This window comes from Kwoniella dendrophila, chromosome 7 (genome assembly GCF_036810415.1).
Source record: "Kwoniella dendrophila CBS 6074 chromosome 7, complete sequence".
Lineage (NCBI taxonomy): Eukaryota > Fungi > Basidiomycota > Tremellomycetes > Tremellales > Cryptococcaceae > Kwoniella > Kwoniella dendrophila.
This window is the reverse complement of record NC_089482.1, coordinates 821,555-836,919: the sequence shown is the minus strand read 5'-3', so window position 1 is coordinate 836,919 and position 15,365 is coordinate 821,555. Positions and strand designations below refer to the sequence as shown.

Genomic DNA, 15,365 nt, shown 5'->3' with positions numbered 1-15,365 from the left:
ATGAAATGCTTTGATCGTAACTTGTTATTCTTTCTCTTCAATAAAATAATCGCTAGAGGTTAAATACACATATAAATCTATCTTGCTATTCTATAATTCACTATATGGCGTGTCAGTATCAAAGGACCGGATGAGCGATAGTTGTACGATTATCAGAAAGGCACGCTTGGAAAACAGCAGCTAAATTGAAGCGATTCTTACCAGAAACATGTGTATAACGAAGCATAAAATATACACGCCCTCGTCTCCGACACAATGGTCAAGGTCGAATTGTCGTGTCAAATTGAAGAACGCCTGCTATCTAGCTGGACCGTACATGGGTAAAGATCGCTGCATCAGTGATCAGTATGAGAATATGCGAAGATATGAATTATACCAAAGCAAGCTGAGTGCTTGAAGATATGTGTGGACAGCTCCCTCAACAAATGGGGAATGTAAAAAATATACGATATTAAGTCGTTCTTTATGTTCTAGAACTGATGGTACAATGACTAACCGGAGCTAAACGTGTTTGATCGTGTCTTGTAAGAAGATTAACATGCTTGTATAGTTCTGTTTAAACTAAACTACTATACAACAATGATGGTGACAAAACAATAAAAGACGATCATACTTGTGAATGTATTATACACAATGATCTTCAGCTGTACCTATTCTCAAAACATGCTTCGACTTCACCACCTCGTCAAGATGTACCCCATTCAGCAATCAAAGTGACCTTACTTCTGATGTTCGATAGAAGATGTGAAATGAAATATATGGATATAGTCATAGTAAGTATTCTGCAACTTGTCATTTTCCACCTTTTCCCTATTATTCCACCCTTTATCCAATTCTACTATCGTCAAGTCTGACATGTCGCTTCCCCGAATAGTAATACAGATTTCAGCTGATAATTATTCCAATGCCAAAAGCGCCTCCAGAAGACCATAGACCAGCGAGAGCTGTACTACATGCACCATACCCATTACCATTTATTGTCACTCGACCACCTCTTACAGCTTCAAAATCACTTCCAGTATTATCCAACTCAGGTATTACAGTACCGACAGTACCTCTGATTTCGGCTTTGGGTATCAATAATGATCCAATTGCAATAGAATCAGGTCCCTTATCATCAGCGTCAACGTCAATAGCTAAATTCCCTTTCTTCGATAATGACAAAACTCTTAATTTTGAAAAGGGTAAAACTGCTTTCACAACTTCTTTACCTTACCCTTTAATAGCTAAAAGCGATAAAATAGACAAGACGGGTGAAGAAAAACGAAAACGAAGACAAAATAAGAAATTGCTTTTATTGAAACCACATAAGCAACAAGGACAAAAGGTTGACAACGATGATGGTGATGGTGATGGTGATGGTGAATCAAGCGAATGGGAACTGCTATCAAACTTTTCTGAGAATGTAGATAAAGATCAAAAGGATTTACTGGAATTGACTAAACAAATAGGTAAAATATCTGCTGATGGGGAACTGGATGATGATGTAAGTACAATTCATTCTGAACACCGTATTTGACCTCATCATCATTGCATTAATATGCGACTAATCTCTTGTTGGATGCCATTAGGATCCGAACCAGGATGAAAACAATTTACTCATATATTCATTTGCGTCATCTTGTAAACAAGGTCAATTTGATTGGATACAATCTGATCTAGTCGAACCATTTACCCAAACTCAATCCGCTCTTTCCGTCAATCAAGCTACGTCCAACAATCATCAAAGCACACGTCCTGCCGGTGATAACGATAACAACGGTGTTGATGATTATGGTGAAGATGAACCAGATGAACTACTGTCCATTTTGGACGATATCCATGAAGAACCCATTCCGATTCACACATCAATCCCTAATGCTAGTAAAATCAATGAACCTATCGCAACTCAAGGTCCAGCATGGGATGTAGTCTCGGATGTCGTCTCTAGTTTTTGGAACGATGATACGGATGCCGATGAAGCTGATCAGGAGGATGATGTAAAGAACTTTCTCAAGGTAAGTTAATATAGTCTGCCGGAATATATTAAATCTAGCAGCTGAGTTTTGAAATATTGAATTTGCGGTCTTTATACATGTCATATATATATCTATATTAACAACATGCTGATATTCTATAAATAGACTACAAAGGCTATAACACCATCCGAATCAGCATCGCAAATTCTTCGAAATTTCAAAAATCGTAGAAAGCAACCTGATAAACCACTATTTTTAGGTCAAACAAATCAAGCTCCATTCACCTTCATACCACCCGCATCACCTAAAAAGGCACATTCACAATCCTCATTGGGTGATAATTATCATGTTTCTGGTGATGGTGATAATGGATATATATCTGAAGCTACCAGTGTAAGAACTGTTAAACAAATTCGGAGAAGTAAAGTAAAACGAACAAGAATGAAAACTCAGCAAAAGGATAAAGGGAAACAGATTAAGAGAGAAAGGTCTATGACACCTATGCAAAGGGATTATCAACGCACAGAACGATCACCACAACGAACACCTCGACCGGCTGTCCCAAATAACCTTTCAGGATTATCATATCTTGACAAAGCCAGTATCGCGAATCGACAACAAATTGACTTGTCTTACAATAACACTGTTCCTCAACAATCGATGTTGGGATTGGAATCATTTCTTTTCGCACCTTTTGCACCTATACTTCAAACATCTGAAGTCTTGTCTTCGCCTGAATTTCAACTCACTAACAGGAATATATCCAATCGATCTGTCCCAGCTCATGATGGTCGAGCAATATCGTGGTCACCTCAACCAATATTAGTTGATCCTAAAACTTCTCAGACTCAAACACAAGGTAATACAAGTTGGCCACGTGAATTACCGGAAAGAGAGAATGTTATTCCTTCGAACTCTTCTTCGTTAATGGGAAAACACATGTATTCTACTTCAGACGATGATGTACCAATGCCAACTGCATTATCTAGGATTTTATCTCAACAACAACAACTACCTAAAGATTCAAGAAAAAATCACTTGAATCGAGATAGAGATGATATGGATGTTCCATTAGGTAAAGCCTGTCATAATTATCTATATTTGAGAAAATTGATGGCCGCAAAGAAAAAGAAAGGTATGAATAAATACATTGATAAACATAAACGAGTCAAAGAAGTGATTAATCAAGAAAGAAATGGTTATCAAGCTGAATCTGGATCATCAGCGCCAGTGCGAATGCCTCAACCTTTCTTCGCTAATATGGATAATCCTCATCCTCAAGCACAAGAACAAGCACAAGTTCGACACGATAATCAAACAAATCAACCTCAACCTCAACATCAACAACCATTTACAGCATCCTGGAATGCTAATACACAAATCAGTCAACAGAGTATACAAGCTCAAATTCAATTTCAAGCTCAACAAATGTTCAATAATATGTTATTACAATTTGCTCAAAGATCAGCTTCTCAAGTTCAAACTCAAGCTCAAGCTCAAGCTCAAGGCCAAGTTAGAAATATACCTAATCAACCTACAATGTTGTCATATAATCCGGGAATACCAATGAATTTCATTCCCCAATTCAATTCAAGTATCCTTTCTAATTCACCGTCTTCTTATCTCAATCAAGGGAGTTTCAGTCAAATAGGACCACAACAATCATTTCATCAAAAAGCTAATCTATCGCACAGCGTGGCCCCACCTCCTCCACCTACCCAACGTTCACAACAACCATATGGATTTCCTACACCTGGTCCATCACCTCAAGCACCTACACCGGCTTCGTATGTATTTACACCAAAATCACCTAACGTCGTTGAAGATAGAAAACCATTAAGGAAAAGACGTAGATCAATATCACCTACTTCAGCGCATGATTTGCTGATGCAAAAGACGACAAGTAAATCACCTTTTGTCAATCCTGCGCCGAGACCTATTATTACAACAAATAACGATAGGCTATTGTCACCTGCACAGATTCACTCACCTGATCAATGGAAACAGAATATACCAAACCTAATTTATAGTAATAGTAAAAATCATGAAGAAATCCAACAGAATTATAATGAAGATGACGACGATGATGAAGAAGAAGAACATAAAGGATGGTCAAATATGATGTTTAATATTGGTTTAAAAAGTCAAAACAATAACTCCACCAAACGAGACGAAGATGCTGAAGATGAAGAAACCAAGATTAAATACGAAAGAAGAGAACAATGGTTGGAAGAAGAACGTGAGAGATATAGTAGTTTAGCTGCTGGCCAGAAAGTTATTGATAGGAAAGGTAAAGGTAAACAAATTTTACGATAACTGAGCAAATACCTGCTTATTATATGTTTGTCAGGGATTCATAAAGTATAACATCGAAGTAACATAAAATGTAAGATCATTTTACATATCATATCATATCATGCCTCTTTCACGGTAGTCTCATTTGATGTAAAGCATGCATGTACCAGTATTGTCCAATATATGGTTTCATGCATAACGTATAGTCATAAAGTATTACATGCGAATGAGCTTAGCCGGTGATGGTTGCTTGAGATGCGAATCAAATGTAATGTATGTATAAATGTATACAAGCAGGTATTATAGTACAGCATGTCCAGAATGTCCTAAATGTGCGTTATATGTTATCTAGATACCATACCTATAGTAAAATCAATCCTGATTTTCAACAAGTATACTTCTCATTTATCAATTATCAGTCTGAAGAACGATCGTCATCAAACCCGTTGCAAGGTAACGCAACATTTCGTTCCTTTCTAACTTTAACATCACATATCTAACCTATTCCACATATTTGTTTAATTATTCGCATTGATCTTAACAAATACTTCACTCAACTTCTCCAATTCATTCCATATATGACCATTACCTAAAACATCTTTCAATTGATAAGTATCTACACCTTGATTATCCATCATTGAATTTTCTGCTTCAGGAGCTCCATCAGGTCCTTTCAAGGTTAATGCAAAACAATCACCTGTGAATTCATATAACGTTCTAACTAATAAAGGTTCCGAAATACCATCTTTTCTTGGTCTTTTCAAATGACTGAATAATTTTGAAGGTTGTAAATTTTGTCTATGTTTAGCTAGAATTGTATGTAAAAATGCTGGTGGTGGATGATATGTTGGATCGTGTTTAGCCGATTGAGGTGTTAATCCCCATTGTATCACTACAGTCGCAAAGTAAAAAATGATAAGAATCGAACAGGTAATTTTGTGTGTATAAAGAGGAACAAGGACTCACTTGAATGACCACAGAAATCCAAGGAACTTTCACCATTCTGAGTTTGGTATCCACCTGTAGTAGCGAATATTTTAGGTGCTTGTTGATAAGGTAAACCCAAAGCATAGAAAGAGTATCTCTGTGAATGTTTGATCAGCTCTCCCCTGATTCATCCGTTTTCAAAATCGAGATAAGACTCTGTTCGGAACTAAAAACTCACAAAAGTGTCTTTATCACCATAACTCAAGAATCCGTACATATCGGGATTGATCATCATGTGGTTCGATAGATGTAAAATAGCCAGATTTAGTCCATTGTTTGCACGTTTATCGAATAACAGCTGTCCGGATTCTGCAGGCCAATGATCATCTGTACATGTTCTGCCTAAAATTCTGAAGATCGCATTATCGGCTGAAGGCAATTGAGATCAGCCTCTTGGTGCGGTCTACAGTGTACATGTTGAAAAGCTGATACTCACGATGATCTTTATTGAGATCTGCCCAGAATACACTTCCACTTTGTTTATATTCTATCGAATCGAATAGCGTTCTAGGATCAACCAGAGGTATGTTATCCTGAATCATTCGATCAGCTATCGAGCATTCCATATATTGAATGATAAATTAAGGGAGAAGGGAGAAAGCTGAAACAGTAGGACTCACGCTATCCATATAAATGAATTCCGTAAAATTACTAGCTAAGAAAGCAGAATTTTTGATATGCCAACTTTTACCATCAGATGATTTGCCTCCAACTTCTTTCAATCTAACATCAAATTCCGTCTCGAGTTTTTCTCTTTCGATAGGGTCCTGAAGTTCGTCTGGGAAATGATAAACTTCTATAGGTAAAGTTGAATGAAGTACATTTCTTAACATGTGTAAGGAAATTTTCATTCTTGCTAGTGTTTTCTATCATATGTAGATCAACATTTATCAGCTTTGGAATTCTTTTTTTTTTTTTTTTTTTATTTTCAATATAAGAAGATACACTAACACCTTCACCACCAGTTAGAATTATACCTTTTCTATCTGCTTCTGGAACATTAGATTCCATTGATTTATCCCAAACTAATTTCCCACCTTCTCTTTCTACAGATCTTAAATAATCAACGATTTTTGAACGATATCTTCTAATTTCATTTGGTGTGATTTTTTCCCATTTTTCAGGTTTATCATCATGAAAAAAATAAGTATTTCTTGAAAATGTATAAAAAGGACATGAATGTCTATTTTGTAATTCTGCTTCCCATTGAAATAATGCAGGTCTAGATAATAAATAATGTAATCTTGATTCCAAATTGATAGGTATATTTAAATGTTTTTCTAATCCACCTGATGCTATAGGTATATGTTTTTGTGATAAATCATAAGAAACATATTGACTTTTGAAATAATCATTAACATTTTCACGATGATAATGTATGAAAGGTATTGTAATTATAGCTAATATACTTAGAATCAAAAAACCTTGTATAGGTCTTATACTGGTGAAACGAAATCTTTTGTTTGATGACATAGTAGTCAGGACTATAGGTGAACCTTTTAATAAGAATGGTGAAGGTGAATTGGATCTAGATGATTCAGGTGACGATATTAAAGTAGGTGTAGGTGAAGGAGTCGAGGTAGGTAAACGAATATATGAAGATTGAGGAGTAAAAGGTGACATTTTGATAAAAAGATTGTATAAATATTTGATGATGATTGATGAAAAGAAGCACGCGTTGGTACAGTATGATATTGTTCACAAATTGATGTTAGTGTTCGGCACCGCCGTAGAGGTAAGGTTAGATTAATCAAAACCCAGAGATAAAAGACCGAGAATCGAGGAGAAAGGAATGATCTAATTTGTTATTTGATTTTGAGTTTATTGATACAGTCTTATGTTCAAAGGATGTGTGTAATGTGTAATGTGTGATTTCAAACAAAGGCACAAGAAACAATCGAAAGTGGATACGGCGATGTAATGTAATGATCGTGTTTGATGTAAAAGATAGTGTGATTAAAAACCCTTATCGAAAGGATGTTGAGTGTGGGTGTGTGTATGTGTATGTGTGTATGCACAGGCTCGTGCGTGCTTGGCGTAATGATGGATGAAGAATAAAAGGTAGGGGGTTAAAAGAGATCTTGATCGGAGAACCTCTTTTATATAATCGATGTATTCCTTGTGTACCATTGGCAGCATACCTGCTTGATGGAAATGGAATGTAAAGAATACGTCAGTTACCCCTGAATCACATTTAGATTTTCTATCCATCAAATGATGTCTCACTCACATAAGTTACATCATTCTGTCTATTGTATTAAAGGCTTCTGAGACCACCGAAGATCAGTCAGATGATTTTTTACCTATTCATTCACAATTGACTTTCGCATGCGAATCAATCGTAATCACTTGTCTGTTTGACTTTTGTTCACAGAGAGTGCTTTGACCTATTTCCTTTTTAGAGCTATAGTGTCGCTTTAGGGAGTCAGTATTGCTTCCTTGTTTCCATTTGTTGAAACGAACACAGGTGTCCAAGAGATACGATGAAAGACTTGTTGAAGCTATGCCATTTCATAACAACTTCTGTCATCGGTTCGAATATCCTTCGGACAATTTTGCTTTACTTCTTCAAGTCATCTCGAGCTGTGTACTATGTGTTGTTGTTTATATTCTGTCGCACTGATGTATGTGTGGTGTGAAGAAAGAGTAAAGCATTCTGTTGTAAGGCTTTTCAATTGACTCGATTATGTATTTTATCTGAAACGTACAGAATTAGTGGTGTTGAACAAATTGTTCATTTTTATTGCGAAGGAAATTACGGACACTTTAGCTTTTAGTTCAGTTTGATCGTGAAACATCAGGGTTGGTTTACATTGCCGCTTTCCCTGTATTTTACGTATCAAAGATATTTTGAATGTAAAACAGGGTCCGAAGCTCTTTCTCAATCATGTTCTTTAAGCGTTGTCTATACATACTGCAGTATATTATTATTGCAGTGTAGGAGGCAGCACATACAACTTTCATGATCCTTTGGACAACAGCAGAAGCGACACCATTTAACTAGAGATATGGATGGAAGACAGTCGTCCATGATTCGTTCCTGGAGTCTGTGTATACAGCATGAACTATTCTCATAAGATGAACCGAGCATAATTAGTAAACAATCGATGTTGGAATCTTTAGATCAGGTTAAAGATGGTTAATTAGTGTCTCAAAAGTAAGCTAATTCTATACTACATGCTGTATGCTGCGGTTCGACAATCTCCCGTTGCTACAGCGGTATCATCAAAACATTAAATAATAACCCAAACATGATTAAATTGATAAGCTGTGTACAATATACTAGAATCCCATAGCAAGTCATTCCTTTGACTCTGTCACGAAAGCAAGCGCTTCAACTATTCGTCAATCTTTCTATATGCTTCACTCTGGTCATTTGTCTTACCTTCGCTTCCAATGTACTCATCGACCATATAACCATTATTTGTAACATTAGTTATCACTGGCTCGTCAAACACTTGGTATCCTATATCACTATATCGATAGTTATCCTTTTCGATTCTTCTCATTCACAACGTAATGTCACCTTCAATAAAGCAAGTGATATCAGCTACACTACACAAACCACGTTATCTTGCGGTACTTCTTCTTATACCTCTTTTGAGCTTGCTGTACCACCAATGGGTAGATTCAACTTCACCAGCTACTCGTCCAATCAAGATCACTGGTGGAACGACACATAGTCCTTGGGAAGGCTTAGCTGATTTAGAGGATTACGAGTATGATGATGGAACGACTTGGAAACCTGGTGTAGGAGATTGGCTGAATTGGAAACAAGATAAAAGGACAACTATACTCATAACAGGAGGTGCAGGTCAACTTGGTAAGTAATTCATGCCAATAAATTTTGTTATAAAGCTGAGTGTGCATGATTGCGACCGTAGGTCAAGCTCTCATACCCTCCTTGTCAGAAGAATATACTATACATGTTATAGATATCGCTCCTCGTCCGACCTCTTTACCGAAAACGGTTATATATCATCGAGAATGTATTCTTCCTTCTTCTGAATCCTTGTCCCAAGTATTCGCTTCAAATTCCTTTGATGGAGTAATTCATCTTGCGGCAGTATCCTTAGAATCATGGTGTAAACCCAAAGAAAATGAATGTCATGAGGTTAATGTGGAAGGAACCAAAGCAGTTATTAACCAAATTGAGAATACGTTAACAAAAAAGAGAAAGCGAATATGGGGAGAGAATAAAACACCTTGGATTATTCTAGGTTCGTCAATGGATGTTTATCCACAAGAACAAGGTGTTAGTGAGAAAAGTGGTAAAAATCCTTCAACGGCTTTAGGTAGAACTAAACTAGCTGCCGAACATGTTTTAGAGAAGGCTGTAAAGGACTCCTTGTCGAGCGAAGAAAACGGAAATCCAGCTACCATACATGGAATGATTTTACGCTTTCCAGAAGTTTATGGTTATCCTCAGTCCACTTCTATAGCTGAAGCATTCATCCCATCTCTTCTCAACAACGCTCTCACTAGTTTACCCATTCAATATAATTCAAATACCCCTTCATTGAGTTTACTTCATGTAGACGATGCCGTAAAAGGTATACTTAAAGCTATTTCCCGTTTAGAAGACAATTCAAAATTAGGTATTAGAAAGGAGGTTGAGGAGTTCAATTTGGTATATAGTAAAAGATGGCAAATTGAAGATATAGTTGAATTAGTTCGAACTGAAACTCATTCGTTATCACCACTAAGGGATATAGGAAGTAGAAATTCACCACAAATGCCAGATTTTTCAAATGAGTTAGCTAAAGAAGTTTTAGGCTGGCAACCTGAAATAAGTGCTGCGGTGGGATTAGGTTTATCTTTACAGAAATTATCTGAAGATATAGCTGAATATTCGAGAAAATGGCATCAAAACCATTGTTCACCTACCGAAGATTTCCCATCTGACAATAATGTTTTAATACAACACTTGGTTGAAGATGAAAGAAATAAAGATTTGACCAAATTAAAGGGATGTACAGTAAATATGGGTTTTGATAATCAAGGTTGGCTCAATCATGTTAAATGTGAAGATGGTAAACATTGTAAAGCCGATACGAATAAAGTGACAGCTATGAATTGGAATCAAAGTGTTTTCGTTATACATCAAGTGGAACAACATAAAAACTCGGAAAGAACCGTGAGAGTTGTTTTTGAAGAGGAAAAGGGAATGGGATATTTAGGATATAGATTGATAAATGATAAAGAAGTGGGTTTAGAGCTTTTCGACAGATTCACCGATGAAGGTCAGGTAGAATTTGATGTTGAAGTAAGTTCATTTTACCAGAATGTTGTGATATGTTAACTGATAGTCTACAGGTCAATCCACACTCTTCATCCCTTCGACTTCTTATACCTGATACAGGTAAACAGATACATGCCCTTTCTAACGATACCGACTCTTCAACATGGTTTACTCTCGAGCCAACTACGAGATGGCTCCACCCTCACTTTGATATGAGGATGAACATTCTTTGCTGTCCCTCTGAGGGAGATTGGCCATTATTATTAGATGATTATGAATCTGCAGACATGAGATTTGGATCAACTGGTCAAATCCCATTCAACGCTTCAAGAAGACTTCATCTTTGCGGTCAAGCAGAACAAGCTGTAATGCACAACTTTGATAGATTATTCGCAGCTAAACAAGCTGTAAATAAAGTTGAAAATGGACAAGAAGCACATGTGTGGAAAGGAGATCATGGAGCAAGTACCAAAAAATCACCACATTCATGGGCATTGAAAGATTTACCAGCATGTTATAACGATTGTAATTCACCTGCAATATGTTTACAAACAGGTGAATGCAAATGTGTTCAAGCTGATCATTGTCAACCTAAACGTGAAAATCCGATATTGTCTTTATATCCTTTTGGCGAAGAACCTAGTTCTGTTGGCTCAACGTCGACCAAATCACACTTAGGATCATTAGCTGGATATTCTAATGTATTAGTCAATGCAGTTAATAAGACAGATTGGAAAGATATCTTATTACCTTTTGCAAGGAATTATCTCAATGAAAATCCAAATTTCTTAAAAGTATATGTAGCAGATGGATATAAAGGTCAAGAAGAAATTGAATCTTCAGATTGTCATAAATTACAAAATAAACATTGTTTTTCAGCAGATTCAATTTTGTATAAAGCTTTAAGACATTTACAAGTTTCTTCACCTGAAGAAGCTGAATTAATCATCGTACCTGTTTATCAACAATGTAAAGGAACAAAATTCTTGTTACATGATGGTATACATCATGCTATGGAAACTATTCCCGGAGTAAAATCAGGTGAAACAACTATGGCTTTAGTCTTAACTCATGATTGGGGAATTTGCGTTGCTTTTGCATGGTAAGTGTTGTCTCTACCTGTTAAAAAAACCCCTAACTCATAATCGATATAATCTTGCAGGGAAATATGGTCAGCTCGTGAACAACCTCTATATCCAGATTGGATTTTGAATAATGTTTTAGTATGGAGTGTTATGGGTGATTACGATTCACCATGTTATAGACCACATCAAGATATAGTTATACCGGCAAGAACATGTAGATCGTTAGATTTGATGGAGCATTTCCAAGATGTACAATCTATAAAACCAATGAGGGAGAGGGAACATTTATTAACTTGGTCAGGTACATATTGGGGTACAGGTAAAAGTGATAGATTAAGATTAACTTGTAATAGAGGTGGTGCAGGTGAAAAAGAATTGATTAAAGGTAAAGGTCCACAAAGTAGTTTTGAAAATTGGGATTATATTAAAGATTTAAATAATGCTAGATTTTGTCCACAACCTAGAGGTATAGCTGGTGAGTGCAGTGTATTCGCCGTATAAACCCAACTATATATCATCATTACGAGGATGACAACCTCTCATAGCTGATCATATTATCGATGTGTGTTTATTTTAGGTTGGTCACCACGAACAACTGATGCGATTTATGCAGGATGTATACCAGTATTAATTGCAGAAGGATCACATTATCCATTTGTAAATTTTTTAGATTGGTCAAAATTTTCAGTTAGAATTACACCAACAGAATTAGATAGAATTGAAGAAATTTTAAATTCAATACCATTATACAAGATCGAAGAGATGCAAGCTAATTTAATCACTATAAGAGAAGCTTTCTTATATTCAACAGATGAAAATCCTCAAGATGAATTAAATAGAAAAGGTCCACTTTTCTTTGCTTTACATGAAGCTAGTTTGAAAATTAGAACTAGGTATCCGGTAAAAGAGGATAAGTAAAATGGAATTCTTCAGACGATATAATTTCCGAAGAACAGACATTCCTGTCTACCGCATGATAATCATTTAAAATATCGTTTTATACTGAAAGAAACTATGTTGTACATTTGCTATCATTAAATATATTATGCATTGCCATGAAGTTCGTTAAGCACTGTATAACCATAACAATGGATTGGTCAGGTGTATGAACAGACTTTTGACCATGTTGTACTTTGCTGGCGTCATCGATGGTTCTGGGACAATATATGTTGATGCAAAGATGTTTGTTCCTCTCTCCCTCTGTCAGCTACAGGCTACCTTACCTTGCGTGGGGATGTCTAGGGGAATTCATCCTCCACTTCTTATCGATGAAACCCTCCAAACCTCCACCAATTTTCTTCAAGTTTTTGGGAATTTAACAGTTTAACAACTTATCCGTTTTGAGATGATTCAGGGTTTAACTTATCAATACCGCAAATTTCAAGCATATTTGCCTATAATCTTAGCGTTAAAAGAAGCATTCGGAATGCGATAAAAATTATGTATAAGGTATGTGGAGGATAATTGAATGTTATGTTGAATGATTATGATCGGAAGCTATTGTGGGTTTAAATAATGTTAGCTGGTGATGAGTAATCCGAATTTTATTCAACTTTGGACAAAAGATATATAAGCACCATGAATAATGATTTCTGGGCATACCCCCTTTCCTACTCCTGAGATAAATAACTTTCTTTGCAATATTATCGGAGACGACTTTTTCCTGATACAGTAGATCGTAATTATGGAGATTCAATCACCTTCTTCGACTTCACCTACGCCTACACTTCGAGAATCAACCACCGAGATCAAGTCAGCTGTAAACCCAAATAACAACGAATTCTCGAACGGTACAGGTGCATTACAGATAGACAATACTCGAGAGTCATCCGATGTGGATGTACGAAATGACGACCACCAGCGGAATGTAGGATCAACAATAGAAGCTGGAATAGAGCAGCAAAAGATATCAAATGATGGTAGTGGAGGTGCCGAAATCAAATTATCGCAAAGGAAAAAATGGAGTTTGTTAGCTGTTTTTAGTCTTTCCCTGGTTATTGATCGTAAGTGGCAATTCTCATTTTATTGTCTGATGGTTTCCCATCATGCTTTATACAGTATAATAATGTACGATTTTCGCTGATTGGCGAGATCCACATTTACTTTATAGAATGGTGTTTAGCTGCTTTTTACATATTCACGAAATTTATAAGTGAAGATTTAAACGTTTCAGTTGAACAACAAAGTTGGGTAATAACATCATATACAGTAACATTTGCATCAACATTATTATTTTGGGGTAGAGTATCAGATTTATATTCTGCGTCTTTGGTATTTGATTGGGGATTATTATCTTTAGGTTTTTTATCTTTAATAATTAGTTTTTTACCTGAAAAATATAGTTTTTTCATTATTAGAGCATTATCAGGTATAGCTGGCGCTACATCTGTACCATCAAGTTTTAGATTAATCGTAGCTATATTTGAACCTAAAGAATTGAATAAAGCATTTTCTATATATGGTATTTCAGGTGCTTTAGCTGCTGTTTCAGGTAATTTATTAGCAGGTATAATTCAATTAATACCTTCACATGGTCAAGCAATTGCTTGGAGATGGTTCTTTAGATTAGTAGCTGCGATCGTAGTTCCAGTTGGTATTGGTGCATTCTTTTGCATACCTAATTTACAAGGTCATGATCATAATGTATCGAACAAAAAATCAAGATTGGATTTGATAGGAAGTGGAACGTGAGCGATTTAGTCGATTCATTTTTAACTTGAAAACCTCTTTCTTCCCCTGAATTAATTGGTTGATTCAAGCTGATCGCTCAATTATGTTTTAATTTCTACATAGTATGCTCGTGGCCATCACTTTGTTAATTTTAGGTCTTACACTTGGAGCATCATCAGGATTTAATAAACCAGGATTTATCGTACCTTTTATAATATCAATATTGTTATTCCCATTATTATTGATATATGAAACTAAATTACCTGAAGAAAAAGCAATTTTACCAAAATCAATTTGGAAACATGAAAATTTTGTTTTATGGTTATTTTTAGCTTTATTAGGATATTCATGGTCGTCAACTAATTTTTTAGCTTTTATTGAAATTTGGATGAATGAACCAAATAATGAAAAACCAATTTTAGCTGCAGTTAGAGTTTTACCTCAAGCTTGTCTTGGTTTTTTAATTTCACTTTTATTATCATTATGGTCAAAACCTTTTAAATATCCTAGATTAATGGTTTCAATAGGTTGTTTTTTAGGTTCAGGTTCTTATATTTTATTTATATTTTCAAAAGATCAAATTGGATTAAATTATTGGAAATTTCTTTTCCCAGGTTTCATATTAGGTTCAGCTGGTATGATGATTTGTTTTAATATGACAAAGTGAGTTTATAATAATTTTTCATTTTTTTCTTCTTTTTTTTTGATTCATCTCAATCTATTTAATCGGAATTTTTCATGGTGAGTCGGAACTAAATCTTGTGGATTCATTTCTTGTTAGTGCCGGTGCAATGTCAGCTGTACCACCTTCTATTGGAGGCGTAGCTGGAGCATTAGTACAACTATGTTTCCAAACAGGTACCGCAATAGCTTTTGCTGTTCAAGCTGGATTACTTACCATCAAAGAAGGTGGTTTACAAAATTTCACAAATACCAGAGCTAGTTTTATTTTCGTTACTGGATGGATAGCTTTGTTTGCTATTATATTTGTGTGCTTGTATAAACCTCAAAAGAAGGAAGACGGAGATGAGGAGAATAGGGTCGTCATGGCTCATTGATAGCTTAATCGTTAGATAGGCTCAACCTATATATAGTATACATTCGTAAATTATGCATATAAAGTAGTAA

General features: G+C 35.7%; 4 protein-coding genes across 4 annotated transcripts; 3 read left to right on the top strand and 1 right to left on the bottom strand.

The window, feature by feature from the left end:
- Window positions 1–904: 904 nt before the first annotated feature.
- On the top strand, window positions 905–4,274 carry L201_005524 (uncharacterized protein; the record flags this gene model as incomplete). The annotated part of the gene is made up of 3 exons (XM_066221254.1): window positions 905–1,486; window positions 1,572–1,997; window positions 2,124–4,274. 3 exons carry the CDS (start codon window positions 905–907, stop codon window positions 4,272–4,274), a joined length of 3,159 nt encoding a protein of 1,052 aa, XP_066077351.1.
- Window positions 4,275–4,771: 497 nt separating this feature from the next.
- On the bottom strand, window positions 4,772–6,863 carry L201_005523 (uncharacterized protein; the record flags this gene model as incomplete). The annotated part of the gene is made up of 6 exons (XM_066221253.1): window positions 4,772–5,145; window positions 5,220–5,337; window positions 5,419–5,609; window positions 5,677–5,773; window positions 5,861–6,106; window positions 6,192–6,863. The coding sequence occupies 6 exons, from the start codon at window positions 6,861–6,863 to the stop codon at window positions 4,772–4,774; spliced, it is 1,698 nt and encodes a 565-aa protein (XP_066077350.1).
- A 1,896-nt stretch (window positions 6,864–8,759) lies between these two features.
- L201_005522 (uncharacterized protein) lies at window positions 8,760–12,485 on the top strand (the record flags this gene model as incomplete). The annotated part of the gene is made up of 5 exons (XM_066221252.1): window positions 8,760–9,063; window positions 9,125–10,506; window positions 10,557–11,584; window positions 11,645–12,042; window positions 12,145–12,485. 5 exons carry the CDS (start codon window positions 8,760–8,762, stop codon window positions 12,483–12,485), a joined length of 3,453 nt encoding a protein of 1,150 aa, XP_066077349.1.
- Window positions 12,486–13,251: 766 nt separating this feature from the next.
- L201_005521 (uncharacterized protein) lies at window positions 13,252–15,295 on the top strand (the record flags this gene model as incomplete). The annotated part of the gene is made up of 4 exons (XM_066221251.1): window positions 13,252–13,570; window positions 13,678–14,254; window positions 14,361–14,900; window positions 15,019–15,295. The coding sequence occupies 4 exons, from the start codon at window positions 13,252–13,254 to the stop codon at window positions 15,293–15,295; spliced, it is 1,713 nt and encodes a 570-aa protein (XP_066077348.1).
- Between the last annotated feature and the right edge of the window lie 70 nt (window positions 15,296–15,365).